The sequence below is a fragment of the Elgaria multicarinata genome, chromosome 16 (assembly GCF_023053635.1).
Source record: "Elgaria multicarinata webbii isolate HBS135686 ecotype San Diego chromosome 16, rElgMul1.1.pri, whole genome shotgun sequence".
NCBI lineage: Eukaryota > Metazoa > Chordata > Lepidosauria > Squamata > Anguidae > Elgaria > Elgaria multicarinata.
The window spans coordinates 23,319,730-23,333,374 of NC_086186.1; the positions used below are offsets into that span (position 1 = coordinate 23,319,730).

At 49.6% G+C, this 13,645-nt stretch overlaps 1 protein-coding gene across 1 annotated transcript in view; it reads right to left on the minus strand.

Annotated features, from left to right (window-relative positions):
* Positions 1 to 13,434, minus strand: part of SYNM (synemin) — a 31,801-nt gene extending 18,367 nt beyond the window's left edge. The window contains exon 1 of the mRNA XM_063142158.1: positions 12,621 to 13,434. Coding sequence (XP_062998228.1) covers positions 12,621 to 13,409 — 789 coding nt within the window. The 5' untranslated portion in view covers positions 13,410 to 13,434. The remainder of the gene's footprint in view (positions 1 to 12,620) is intronic.
* Between the last annotated feature and the right edge of the window lie 211 nt (positions 13,435 to 13,645).

A 13,645-nucleotide genomic window follows, 5' to 3' on the forward strand; every position in this document is an offset into this window, starting at 1 on the left:
AAAATGCATTGAAAGGAGTATAACATAGATGCCAGGCGAACTTCTCTAGGGAGCTCATTCCACAGCTGGGGTGCCACAGCAGAGAAGGCCCTCCTCCTGGTAGCCACCTATCCACGAGTTCAGCCTGACTGCATGAGGGTTAAAAGTGGGGAAGGAATGTGGAGATCCAGGCAAGCCCTGCTCCCAAAATCCTTGTCCCCACAATTCCCAATCAGGAACCCAGCTTTTATCTGGGTTCTAGGTATGTCTAGCACTTTGGACAGAATACTCTATTAGATGCAACTTTATTCTGTCTTCTTTTTTTGTCCATCTAGATCTTTGAGTGTTTAGCTCTTAAAAGTCTGGGTTTGTGGTGCTGAATTCAGGTTGCCACCTCTTTTTCTCCAACAGACTCCTTATCTTTAAGAGCTACATGGTACACAGATCCTATATGGTCCCCTCCATGCTAGGAATAGCTGTACCTATAGAATTTGGCCAGTGCAGATGGACGAGAATGTCATTTTCATTCTGTTTTGGTAAGAATTTACCAACATTCAGAAATTTCTTCAGAAAATGGACAGAAGAAACATTTAAATATTTTGAAAGCAAGAGAAAGTGAAACTGACAGATTAGTACCATACGCTTTGTACACGCAACAGCAATAAATGCTCTCCACCCATTGATCTATGGTACCTCACACCAATTACAGCAATATGTGCATCCTGAACAAGGCAGACACATGCAGGACAAATACTTGAAAGGTTATCACACAGATGAGGGCCAGGATCTCTTCTCGATCCTCCCAGAGTGCAGGACACGGAATAACGGGCTCAAGTGACAGGAAGCCAGATTACGGCTGGACATCAGGAAAAACTTCCTGACTGTTAGAGCAGTACGACAATGGAACCAATGACCTAGGGAGGTCGTGGGCTCTCCCACCCTAGAGGCATTCAAGAGGCCGCTAGACAGCCATCTGTCAGGTATGCTTTAAGGTAGATTCCTGCAATGAGCAGGGGGCTGGACTTGATGGCCTTGTAGGCCCCTTCCAACTCTACTATTCTATGTTCTAGGACATACAACTGTATCAGGAGCCATGTCTACTCCTCACATTATCTTCCTCTGCTCTTTACAAAGGCCTTCAGACTTCAGAGATCTCCCGCTAGTTCACTTAATTAATTCTGCAGTCGCTCAGAAGTAAAACCCACACAACGCTTAGTGAGAGGAAAATGCTTGTCTCCTGCTGGCTGGCTTGATGGGAATCCACGCTGTAATTCACTGTGATAGGTATGTGTTAAAATGCAAATTTTACAAGATGTTGTACACACCTCCTACGGAACACTACTGAATAGATGTGGGAATCAGATCTAAGCTCACAGAAGAAGAAAAAGTAAGTCCCCAGTTGACTCCAGGGGAGAAAATATACTAATGTTCAAAGTACAGCAGCTTGGGGTATTTGTTTTTATATCCAAATAATCCAAGACACCCTTCTTACAGGTCTTTCTGTGTATGAAGCTATCACTGAATCTGAACTGTAGGCTGGAGACACTGGCCTGGTTCAGACAACACGCTAAACCATGCTGCAGCATGGTTTAGCGTGTTGTTTGAACCAAGCCTCTATTCCCGCTTCCCCCACCCCACCCCCACGCAGAGCTGAAAATAGTTTGAAAGTTGGATCACCACTTACGGTGGATACATTCATCCCACTTTTATCTCTGGTAAACAGATATTGTTATTTCAAAATCTCTGTAATCCCTATTTAACTAGAGACAACATTAGGACAAAAGAAATGCCATGGAACATGGAATTAGGAAGTAACACCTCTCTCCAACCACAGTCAGCGGTCCTAAAACTCTTGCTTGTTTCTAGCCATAGAAATGTTGGCCACTGTGTGAACAGAATGCTGGACTAGATGGACCCTTGATCTTATCCAGTATGGCTCTTCTTAACTTTTCCTTATGTTGCCCCTGTGACATGCCAGTAGCATCATAAACATTGTTCATCCATCTTTGAACAATGTAAAGTCCTGCATTTAAGTACAAAATTAACTAAAGGGACAAGCACAAGATGGATGAGATTTTGCTTGGCAAATCTAGCTCTCTTAAGAACATAAAAAGTGCCCTGCTGGATCAGACCAAGGGTCCATCTAGTCAGCACTCATACAGTGGCCAACCAGTCGTTGGCCAGGGATGATAGAATCATAGAATAGCAGAGTTGGAAGGGGCCTACAAGGCCATCAAGTCCAACCCCCTGCTCAATGCAGGAATCCACCCTAAAGCATCCAATCCACCCTAAAGCATCCAAGGGGTGGATTGGATGAACAAGCAGGACATGATGCAACAGCACCCTCCCACCCATGTTCCCCAGCTACTGGTGCACACAGGCTTACTGCCTCGAATAGTGGTGATAGCACACAACCATCAGGGCTAGTAGCCATTGATAGCCTTTGCCTCCAAGAATTTATCCAACCCCCTTTTAAAGCTATCCAAATTGGTGGCCATCACTACATCTTCTGTTAATGAGTTCCATCATTTAACTATGCGCTGTGTGAAGAAGGACTTCCTCTTAGTGGAGCACAAGATGAACACGAGCCAGCAGTGTGACGCAGCTACTAAAAAAGTTGATGGAATTAACAAGACGTGTGTCCAGAATACAGGAAGTAATACTTTCACTCCATTCTGCACTGGCCTGGGTCCAGGTCTGAGCTTGACATTTTAAGGAGGACATTGACAAACTGGAGTACGTCCAGAGTAGGGTGACCAGGATGGTGAAGGATCTGGAGACCAAGTCCTATGCAGAATGGTTGAAAGAGCTGGGTATGTTTAGCCTGGGAGAAGAAAACAACTCTCTTCAAATACCCGAAGGACTGCCACACAGAATATGAAGCATCCTTGTTTTCTCTCATGCTCCAGAAGGCAGAAGTAGTATCAATGGGTGGAAATTACAAGAAGCAGATTTGGGCTAAAACATTAGGAATCTTCCTAACGGGATGAGCTTTTTGACAGTGGGGCAGACTGCCTTGAGGGTGTTGGGCTCTCCTTCACTGGAGGGCTTTAAGCAGAGGCTGGCCGGCCGCCTCTTAGGAATGCTGAAGTTGCATCCAGCACTACAGATCCTGCATTGAGAAGGCGGTTGGACTAGATGACCTCCAAGATACTTTCTAATTCTATAACTAACATCAGGGGAGCATAAAAGTTACTTCCCCTCTCTCCAGCATGTGTACTTACGACTAATTCAGGGGGACTATAAGAGAGCAATCCTATAGGGACCATAGAAACATTCAGAAGAACCCTTCCAAAATTGAGATGTAACTCCAACCTCAGATGATCTCTCTCCCCCTTGCAGCCAGCATGGAAAGAACCACACTGGCTGCCCTCTGAGGTTGGAAAATGGACCTCAGAGGAGGACACAGGGCATTCCCATGGGGAGCGGGGGAGGAGACCGGAGAGGCTAGGATACGGGTTGTCCTGAGCCTCCTCCAGTCGCCTTCCCTTCCCCCTTTGAAGACAGGGAGGTGAAGATTGTCTCTGCTGCTGCTCCTGCCCTGCTGGCTCCAGTCTAGCAGGGCATAGGAGGCTTGGAAGCCCGCAGGTCTGGAACTGCAATTGCTAGGACTTCACCCTCAATCTACCTTCATTGATGGCAATCCTCAGTCGCAAGCACAGGGGCAGGGGAAGCGGGGGAGGAATATGGACACCACAAATTTTTCCTGGGAGTTATTCACATTTTATTTACCTTTGAGACGCATTTCATTTTCCATTTGTAAGCCGCACAGAACACTTTTTGTAAGGAAGCGGGGGCAAAATAATAAACTGACACACACACAACACAGGACAACTCTTAAATCCGATGCAAGGGAGAACAGCTAAAAAATAAAAGCCAGACAGGCTTCCTTGAACTTCCAGAAAAATATGTATTTTTGAACTAAGCCGCCGCAGTTTCCCAATAAACACCATTTACAGCCAACTGGTTCCTTATGATACCATAAATGGTACACTTAATATGGCAAAAACTGAACCGCTTGTTTTTCCTCCTAAACCTTCTCCTCACCTCTCATTCTCTCTTACTGTCAACGATGTCACACTTACTCCGGTCAAGGAAGCTCGTAGTCTTGGCTTTATATTTGATTCCTCGCTCTCCTTTACTCCTCATATCGAGGCAGTAGCCAAATCCTGTCGCTTCTTCCTGTATAATATTGCCAGGATTCGACCATTTTTGTCTGTCTCTTCTGCCAAGACTCTCATTCACGCACTGGTTATCTCTCGGTTGGACTACTGCAACCTTCTTCTCTCTGGCCTTCCTTCGTCTCACATCAGTCCGCTGGTCTCTGTCCACCACTCTGCCGCTAAGATCATCTTCCTGGCCCGCCGCTCTGAGCATGTCACCCCACTTCTAAAATCTCTTCATTGGCTTCCAATTCACTCCAGAATCCAATAAAAACTTCTCCTGCTGATCTTCAAAGCTCTTCACGGTCTAGCTCCTGCCTATCTCTCCTCTCTCATCTCACACTATCGCCCCGCTCGTGCTCTCCGCTCCTCTGATGCCATGCTTCTCGCCTGCCCCAGGACCTCCACTTCCCTTACTCGGCTTCGTCCTTTTTCTTCTGCTGCCCCTTACGCCTGGAACGCTCTTCCAGAACACTTGAGAACTACAAACTCAATCACAGCTTTTAAAACTCGGCTAAAAACTTTTCTGTTCCCTATAGCTTTTAAATATTGAGTTTGTTCTAACTCTATACTGTTAGCATCACCCTACCCGGTGCCTGTTTACACTTCCCTGTGCCTGTTTGCATTCTCTTTCCCTCCTTATTGTTTACTGCAACTTTATTAGATTGTAAGCCTATGCGGCAGGGTCTTGCTATTTACTGTGTAATCTGTACAGCACCATGTACATTGATGGTGCTATATAAATAAATAATAATAATAATAATAATAATAATAATAAATAAATAAAAAATAAACTGTGAAACAGACCACTTAATGCTGTCTATATGCACGGTCTACCTCCCTCTCCAGCCGATGCTTCCAGGGTAACAAGGAGGTCGTGCTGACACACTCCCCCCTGCAAGCGATACAGAATTTAGCAAACAAAATCACAGTTCCTCTGTAACTTCATAAAGTTACGGCAAAGAAGCCTTGTTAATGCTAACCGTGGTTAACCACTATGCTTAACTACTGGGCAATTTATTAATCTGGCAGACTGCCATGGTTTTCACCTCTAAAAAGTTCACAGCTGGTTCTGTAACAGTTTACAACCTCAGCAGACCAGTCACACAAATGGCATTTTGAAAATCCAGGAACACAAAATCCCAACACGTCGCATCCCCCGTAATCTCCAAACGGCCTTTGCACGCAATGCATTAACGAGATGAGCCCAGACAAGAGGTCTATCGGTGTGTGAATAAAAGGATCAATAGGAACAAAAGAAATGTTGCCCGCAGGAAACGGGGGCGTGGGGAGGGCAGACGCACACCGGATCAATGAATTTCAATCGCTTTCGCAGTTTATACTATGCCTACCTATACGGATCTAGCTACACACAAGCATAGTTAGGGGTTTTCCATCTCTGGAGGTTTTTAAGAAGAGGCTGGACAGCCACATCTCATGGATGGTTTAATTGTGCCTTTTACCATCTTCGGTTGGTTCGCCAACTACGGCCTCTCCTGGACAGGGATAGCTTGGCCATGGTGGTACAGGCATTGGTAACCTCAAGATTGGATTACTGCAACGCGCTCTATGTGGGGCTGCCCTTGAAGCTGCTCCGGAAGCTGGAGCTAGTGCAGAATGCTGCAGCTCGGCTGTGGTCTGGAGCTGCCCCTTTCCAGCACGTAACTCCTCTGCTGAGGGAACTGCACTGGCTGCCTATTCACTACCGGGCCAGGTTGAAGGTTCTTGTACTTGTGTACAAAGCCCTAAACAACTTGGGACCAGGATACCTGAGAGAGAGTGTTCTCCCTTACTAACCTGCCCGGTCACTGAGGTCATCCGAGGGCCTGCTCCTGGTGGTTCCACACAGATCCATCCTCCGATTGGAATCCACCAGGGGAAGAGCCTTCAGCGTGGTGGCTCCCCTCCTGTGGAATTCCCTGCCTCTGGAGGTCAGGCAGGCGCCAACCTTGTACTCCTTTCGGCGCCTCCTGAAAACATCTTTATTCCAGGAAGCCTTTCCTTAATATGCAGCCTTGAATCTCTGCATTGGCTTCTTTTAAATTTTGTTTTAAGTGTTTTATTCTGTTTTTTTCATTTTATCTTGTACACCGCTCCGAAATTTTTCAATGGGGAGCGGTATATAAATATTCTAAATAAATAAATAATAAAATAAATAATATGGTTTTCCTGCACACTGCAGAGGGTTGGATTAGATGATCCTTGTGGTCCCTTCCAACTCCACAATTCTAGAATATCCACAATACAATGACACCGCTTGACTCAAAGCGTTTCGCCACCCTAGGAAAGGTGGCTCACCTGAACACTGCAAAGCACTTTTGGACACATTTGCCAGCTTAGCTGAGTTCCAGCAGCACCAGAATAGAGGCTCACAGGCTGTTCCTGGGATGGCAAAGGCCCCTTTGGGAAATGCTGGCCAAAGCAGCTACTCAGACTGCCTGCACGGCTGAGCTGGCCTTGCACAAGCATTCAGAAAAAGCAACATATTCATGCTAAGGGACATTAGGGATGTACGGAAGTTGTTAAACCCATCTCATCTGTGCATCACAGATCGTCAGGCCTCCTCGGTTCCACCGCCTGTTCATTGACGGCATCAGAACGTTTTTACCAGAATTTTCTTCTACTTGCGCTAATTCGCAGTTGCGCCGATGCGCACTTGCGAAATCCGCTCATGTTGATTCGCTGATGCGCACCGTGGCGCAAGTGCGCCCGCCTCAGCGCTAGTGCAAATTAGCGCTAATCTCCCGCAGAAGTGAAAAACCATTCCGCAAGACCGCAGAATCCGCAAAACTTGGAAAAAGCCGGCCTGCTGCAGGATCCGCGGGTGGGCTTCAACCCAAACTCATTTGACTCCATTGCGGATTTCTCCAACATCCCCAAGGAAAGGGCTAGAGAAAGGTGGCTGTATTCCAAAGGGATGCAGGGCCTTGCTCTTTTAAGACATTCAAGGGCGGTGGCGGGGAAACATTCTGTAAGATGTAGCTTTCTCTTCCCGTCACTGCAGGGATGGTCAAGGTGAAGGCATCCCTGCTTCAGAAGTCCTTCAGCTGGAGTCATATAATGGCATTCATCACTTAATCAATGGCCACTTATCCTGATGGCTATGTGCCCCACTTCATTCACAGGGAAGAACCAGTAGCAGAGGCAGTAAGCCTATGTATACCAGTTGCTGGGGAACATGGGCGGGAAGGTGCTGCAGCACCCGTGTCCTGCAGTGGGTTCTTGGTCATCAGCTGTAGGGTTGTCGCGAGTGTCCGACTAAGTCTGTGAGACCAGCGGACCACCACCACCACCCTGGCATCTCTGCCCAGACCCAGTCGGGCGCCCCAAGCCAGCGAATACGGACCGCTTTTCATCCTGCACATTTCCCCCTTTCGGCCAATGATGGCCACCATTGATGCAGAAGGTGGCAGTGAGCAATTTCAGCAGCAGGCAGCCGCCAAGCACTCAGCAGAGCTCACAGGGTTGGGCTCACGGGGCCGAGCAGCAGCAGCAGGGCAGGCGCCCACCAAGCCCAACGCCGACGATTTCGCCCCTCCCTAGACAGCTGGTTGGCCACTGTGTGAACAGAACGCTAGACTAGATGGAGCCTTCTGATGTTCTAACTTGCACGGAAAGATGAGCTACCATAAATGATGTGATTAAGGGAGGGGTGGTTGAACCTCTTTTGGAGGCTCCGTGCCAGTGGTGGGCGGGGCAAAAGGGGGTGGGGCCAAAAGACCACCCAATTTTAGCTGAAAGCTCTTTACTGCCAGTAACTAAGCCTTAGGTTGGGGTTGGGGGAACAGCACAACCAGCGTGGAAACAAATGACCTGTGGTCAGGGAAAAGTGGTCAGGCCAGTGTAAGGGGAGAGGTGTCCAATGTGGAACCCTGGAAGGCCGTGGACTAAGGCAACTCAGGTAAGATTTGGCAAAGGTTTATAAGATTATGCATGATGTGGAAAAAGTGGATAGAGAGAGGGTTTCCCCCCCTCCCTTTCTAATATTAAAACTCAGAGTCCTCCAATGAAGTTGGCCGGCAGGAGATTCTGGACACATAAAAAGAAGTACTTTTGCACATAGTGGGTGGGCTCTAGCCAAGGGTCCATCCAGTCCAGCACTCCGTTCACACAGCGGCCAACCAGCTGCCCACGGGAAGCCCACAAGCAGGACACGGGTGCCACAGCACCCTCCTGCCCATGTTCCCCAGCAACAGGCGTATATAGGCTTACTGCTTCTGCTACTAGAGGCAGCACACAGCTATCAGGACGAGTAGCCATTGACGGTGCTATGGTTTCAGTGAGTTTAAAATGCGAAATTGCCCATGCCTATCAGGAATGTAGAAGCAGCTGTAAAGCAGTAAGGAGGGTAGAGAAATGTCACAACTGAAGCACAGAACTGAAGATACATGGCTGTCTAAAGGTCCCCCGATGACAGTGGTTCTCAACCTGTAGGTCGCGACCCCTTTGGGGGTCGAACGACCCTTTCACAGGGGCCGCCTAAGACCATCGGAAAACACACATTTCAATTTGTAACAATGAAAATACATGCTGCATATCAGATAGTTACATTACGATTCATAACAGTAGCAAAATTACAGTTATGAAGTAGCAACGAAAATAATTTTATGGTTGGGGGTCACCACAACATGAGGAACTGTATTAAAGGGTCGTGGCATTAGGAAGGTTGAGAACCACTGTCCTATGAGATCACTACACCCAGGGTCTAAAATTACCTAGCTGCACCACTGGCTAGCAGTCTTCATGCACAGAGAAATCAAGCAATGCATATATGAATCAGAATGACCCTCTGAGGTGCAGCAGCAACCGCATATAAGTTTCTTACAAGGTAGCTTAATTGGTACTTTGCAGAGAGCCATTTGCCCATAACATCACGGGAGCATCTTTGCCATCAATCTGAACGGCTTTAAAAAGGGATTAGATAAATTCCTGGAGGAGAAAGCTATCGATGGCTACTAGTCCCGATGGCTATACACTTCCTCCCGTATCTGAGGCAGTAAGCCTGTGTACACCAGTTGCTGGGGAACATGGTTAGGGGTTTGTTTATTTATTTATTAAAACATTTGTATCCCGCCCTATATCACTGTGATCTCAGGGGGCGTACAGATGAAATCAGAACAATGTAAAACAATAAATATACGCAGCTAAAAATGTGTTACGTCATTAACAAACTAAAAACAGTAGAAAAGTTTAAAAGCAATAAAAACAATTAAAACGATGTGCAACCTTGAGAAATTTAGCCTTCAAAGGCTTTAATAAAAACATGTGTTTTAACTTGGCACCAAAATGAAGCCACCAAATGAAGCCAGTCAGGCCTCCAAGGGGAGGGTTCCACAACCTGGGTGCCACCAGCCCTCTCCCATGTCCCTGTTGCACCCCTGTTCTGCTTGTGGGTTCCAGCTAGTTTATTTATTTATTTATTACATTTATATCCCGACTTTTTTCCTCCAAGAACCCAAGGCAGCATACATAATCCTCCTCCTCTCCATGTTATTCTCACAACAACAACCCTGTGAGGTAGGTTGGGCTGAGATTATGAGACTGGCTCAAAGTCACCCAGTGGGTTTCCATGGCTGAGTGGGGACTAGAACCCGGATCTCCCGACTCCCAGTCCAACACCTTAGCCGCTACACCACACTGGTTCTAGTTGGCCACCGTGTGCGCAGAATGCTGGGCTAGATGGATCCCTGGTCTGATCCAGCAGGGCTCTTCTGATGTTCTTGCCATGCTGTGCCACCCCACATTCCTGATCAGTAGCAGAGATGTTGCAGTATCCATCTTGCCACGTTGCAGGGGCAGCGCACCACTGCCCATACTTGCATTGGAGCCAAAAGCCCCACAGGAGCACCATGGCAGGCTGCCGCTAAGTGAAATTTAGACCTGGCTACGCTATTCTAAGCACCCTTGCGGAGGAGTGTGAAAAGGAGTGGCTCTTGGCCCATCTTATTCCCATCCTGGAGGGAACATCATGTCCTAGGCTTGGACGCTGGAAGCCAAATGTGAACCTCTTTGCACCCTCAGTTCCTTTCGTTTTACAGCAACTTTCCCCAACCCGGTGCTGCCTGGGAATGATAGGAGTTTTAAACCAAAACTTCAGGATTTGGGGGACACTGTTCTACAGAATAAGGAGGCACCATTTCCCCACCACTATCTGAATGCATGTGCCGTGGCGAGAAGAGAGCATCAGGCAAAAGCACCCAGGATGTGGCAAAGTCCGAGAAAGACCAAAATTGCAGTTGTGAAATTAGTGCCTGCGGGAAACGTCCCCTTACAACTGCCCTCGCTCCCTACCCACCCAGGACTCCCATCGAAAATGGTCTGGGGGCATCTGAAATGGCAGCACTGATGGAGCAAAGGAGGTGGAGGCCTGACCATGGTGCAAGATGTCCTGCCAACTGAGGCAAGGGGACACCCTGCCTCATGGGACGTCCAGCCCAGCCCAGCCCATCAACTCCTTAATAATAAACACAGCAACACAGGGAGTGCCATGTAATTGGAGGAGGAGGATAATTCGAGTAAGATAATTTTAAAACCTTCTTGCCCAATTCCTCCTGCTGAAGACAAAGTAAGACCTGTACCAGTGTACCACGGAAGCCACTAATTAAGTGAATACCAACAGATGGTATTTTATTTTAACCCTTAATTTTAACTTAAATTTAAATTTTACTGTTCTAATTCTGTATTTTAATCTTATATCAATTTTGCTGCGTGGTTCTTATCCTGGTTGTGTTTTTTATACTGTATTTTGTAATTGTGCTTTTAACCTGTTGGTTGTTTTATTATGGTTTTAACTTTTGTGAACCACCCAGAGAGCTTCAGCTATTGGGCAGTATAAAAAATGTAATAAATAAATAAATAAATAAAATAAGATGCATAATGTGGCTCGAATTCCAAAAACCAAACCAAACCAAACCCCTTATGTGCTAACTAAACATTTAATTTACTGGAAACGTAGCAGTGCGATCCTGCGCGTGTTTATTGAGAACAAAGTCCGACAGTGTGCGGTGTGCCTTACTCCCAAGTAAGTGGGCACACGGTCACAGCCTTAGCTGACTATCCACCCCTAAGCTACTGTCAAGTTTTGAGACAGTGGGTGCTTCCAAATGAGGCTTTTGCCATGTAGGCAGCAAATGCCTCATCTGTGGCATTTTACAGAGGGTGCAGACAACGCCGTCTTCAATTTGTAACCCTCCCCTATTTTCCCACTGCTTCTTCCAGCTTTTTCCTTAACACATTAAGAATCGGTTAAAGGAGGGAAAGGACCAAATAGCTGTGCAACGCTGTTTAGACCGCATAACTGGAGGAGTCTTCGCTCTGGAAGCGCCCGACAGCACCCTGCATGAATGGCCAGCTGAATGCATCTCCTTCACTCTGCCCAGCGGGAGTTGCCATCTCTGAACTTGGCACGGGCGCTCTGGTCGCCTTTAATAGCTGTGCGACAAGCAAAAGGGCAGCCAGTGTCATTCTCCCCCATCACACAGCCCTGATGCTGAGAAAAGCCACACCCGGCATGCTGATATTCACATTCACTTAGCAGGTGGCTTTGGGATTAAAAAAAAAAACTCATGGCATTCTCTCTCAGCCTCCCTGTGTGCCATTTGGGGATGCCATTAATCTACCTGACAGAGGATAATACATAGCCGAAGCTCTCTGGGCGGTTTACAAAAGTACAAATATAAATGTTTGTGCTTTGGACCATTTGAAGCAGCAGATGAATTCTGACTTAGTACCTAATGGTCTCACGTCAATTCAAGGCGTAGGAGCTCTCTGCCAAGTTGGGGAGGAGAGAGTTGGCAACCCTCCTGGAGCAGACGGGAAGCAGGAATTCAACTCTCCCCTTCAGACCAGGATAAGAAGAGGCTGAGCCCCACCGGATCAGGCCTAAGGTCTGCTTAGTCCATCATCCTACTTCTGAGGAGCCCTGCTGGATCAGACCAAGGAGACATCTAGTCCAGCACTCAGCTCACACAGTAGCCAACCAGCTGTCAACTAGGATACCGGTGCAACAGCACTCTCCCACCCATGTTCCCCAGCAACTGGTGCACATAGGCTTACTGCCTCGGATACTGGAGGTAGCACATAGCCGTCAGAGCTAGCAGACATTGATAGCCTTCTCCTCCAGGAATTTATCCCCACCCAGCTTTTAAAACCATCCAAACTGGTGACAAATTCCATAGTTTAACTTTGCACTTCCTTTTATCTGACCTGAATCTCCCACCCATCAGCTTCATCGGACGACCCTGTATTTTGGGAGTAGTATTGAGGGAGAGAGAGAGAGAAGTCTCTCTGTCCACATTCTCCACACCATGCTGGCGGGCAGGGTATCCCGTTTTGCTCCTCTCCAGCGTGGGGGCGAGGTAGACTGCCACGGCACGCGGAGGTTCCATTCCACTCCCTGGGCTGGTGGGCGCCAACAACCCGCGCGAGCGCACCCCCCACCCCACCCCCCGGCATGCCTTCGCCCTCCTTTGGCCCCACCTGGTACTCGCCCAGCTCGGCGCCCTGGTGCTCTTGCTGCGCCAGGCGCTCCCGCTCCAGGCGCTCGGCCAGCGCGCTCAGCTCCCGGCAGCGGCGGTGCAGCTCGCCCAGTTGCCGCCGGCTGTGCTCGTTGTGGGCGCGCAGCTTCTGCAGGTTCTCCCGGCCCAGGCGCCCTTCGAGCTCCTGCAGGGCGCGCAGCTCGGCGTCGTAGCGCTCCAGGCTCTGGTCGCAGCTCCAGCTCAGCACCAGCGCGTAACTCTCCTCCAGGTCCCGCCGGTTGACGCGCGCAGTCTTGGCGCGCGGCGGCGGCGGCGCGGGCAAGGCCGGGAGCTTTGCGGGCCGCCGCTGCCGCCGCCGCGCCTCCTGCAGCCGCCCGTGCTCCCCCAGCAGCCGCTCCAGCAGCGCCTCCAGGGCGGCGCAGTCGGCCCGCAGGCGCTCCAGTTGCTGCCGCTGCTGCGCCAGCTCGGGCTCCAGGCGGCGGCGGCGCAGCTCCACGGACTGCGCGCCCAGCCTCTCCAAGCGCGCCAGCTCCTGGCGCAGCGCGTCGCGCTCCAGCTCCGCCTCGCCTTTGGCCCGGCTCAGCTCGGCCACCGCCAGGCGCAGCTCGGCCGCCTCGTCCTCTTGCTCTTGCAGGCGGCAGACGCGCCGCTCCTGCCCGCGCAACGCCGCCAGCTCCTGCGCCAAGCGCCGGTTCTCCTGCTCCAAGTCCCGCACCCGCGACACGTAGTGCCACAGGCGGCAGTTGAGCTCACGCAGCTCGCTCTGCTCGTCCCACTCCGCCTGCTGCATGGCCGCCTCGGGTCGACGCTGGCTGGCTGGCTGGCTGGCTGGCTGGCTCCCTTCTCTTCCCAGCCCGGCCGCGGGGTGCTCTGCCTCTCCAAGACGCGCCGGCTCTGCGCGGCTGCAGCTGTTTGGCTTTTTTGGCCCGGGGCGCGGAGGCAGGGCGCGGAGGAGGGTGGGGACCCAGAGGGGGCGAAACAGCGCCCCCACCTGGCCGCCTTCGCCTCCAGTCTCAACTTATTTGG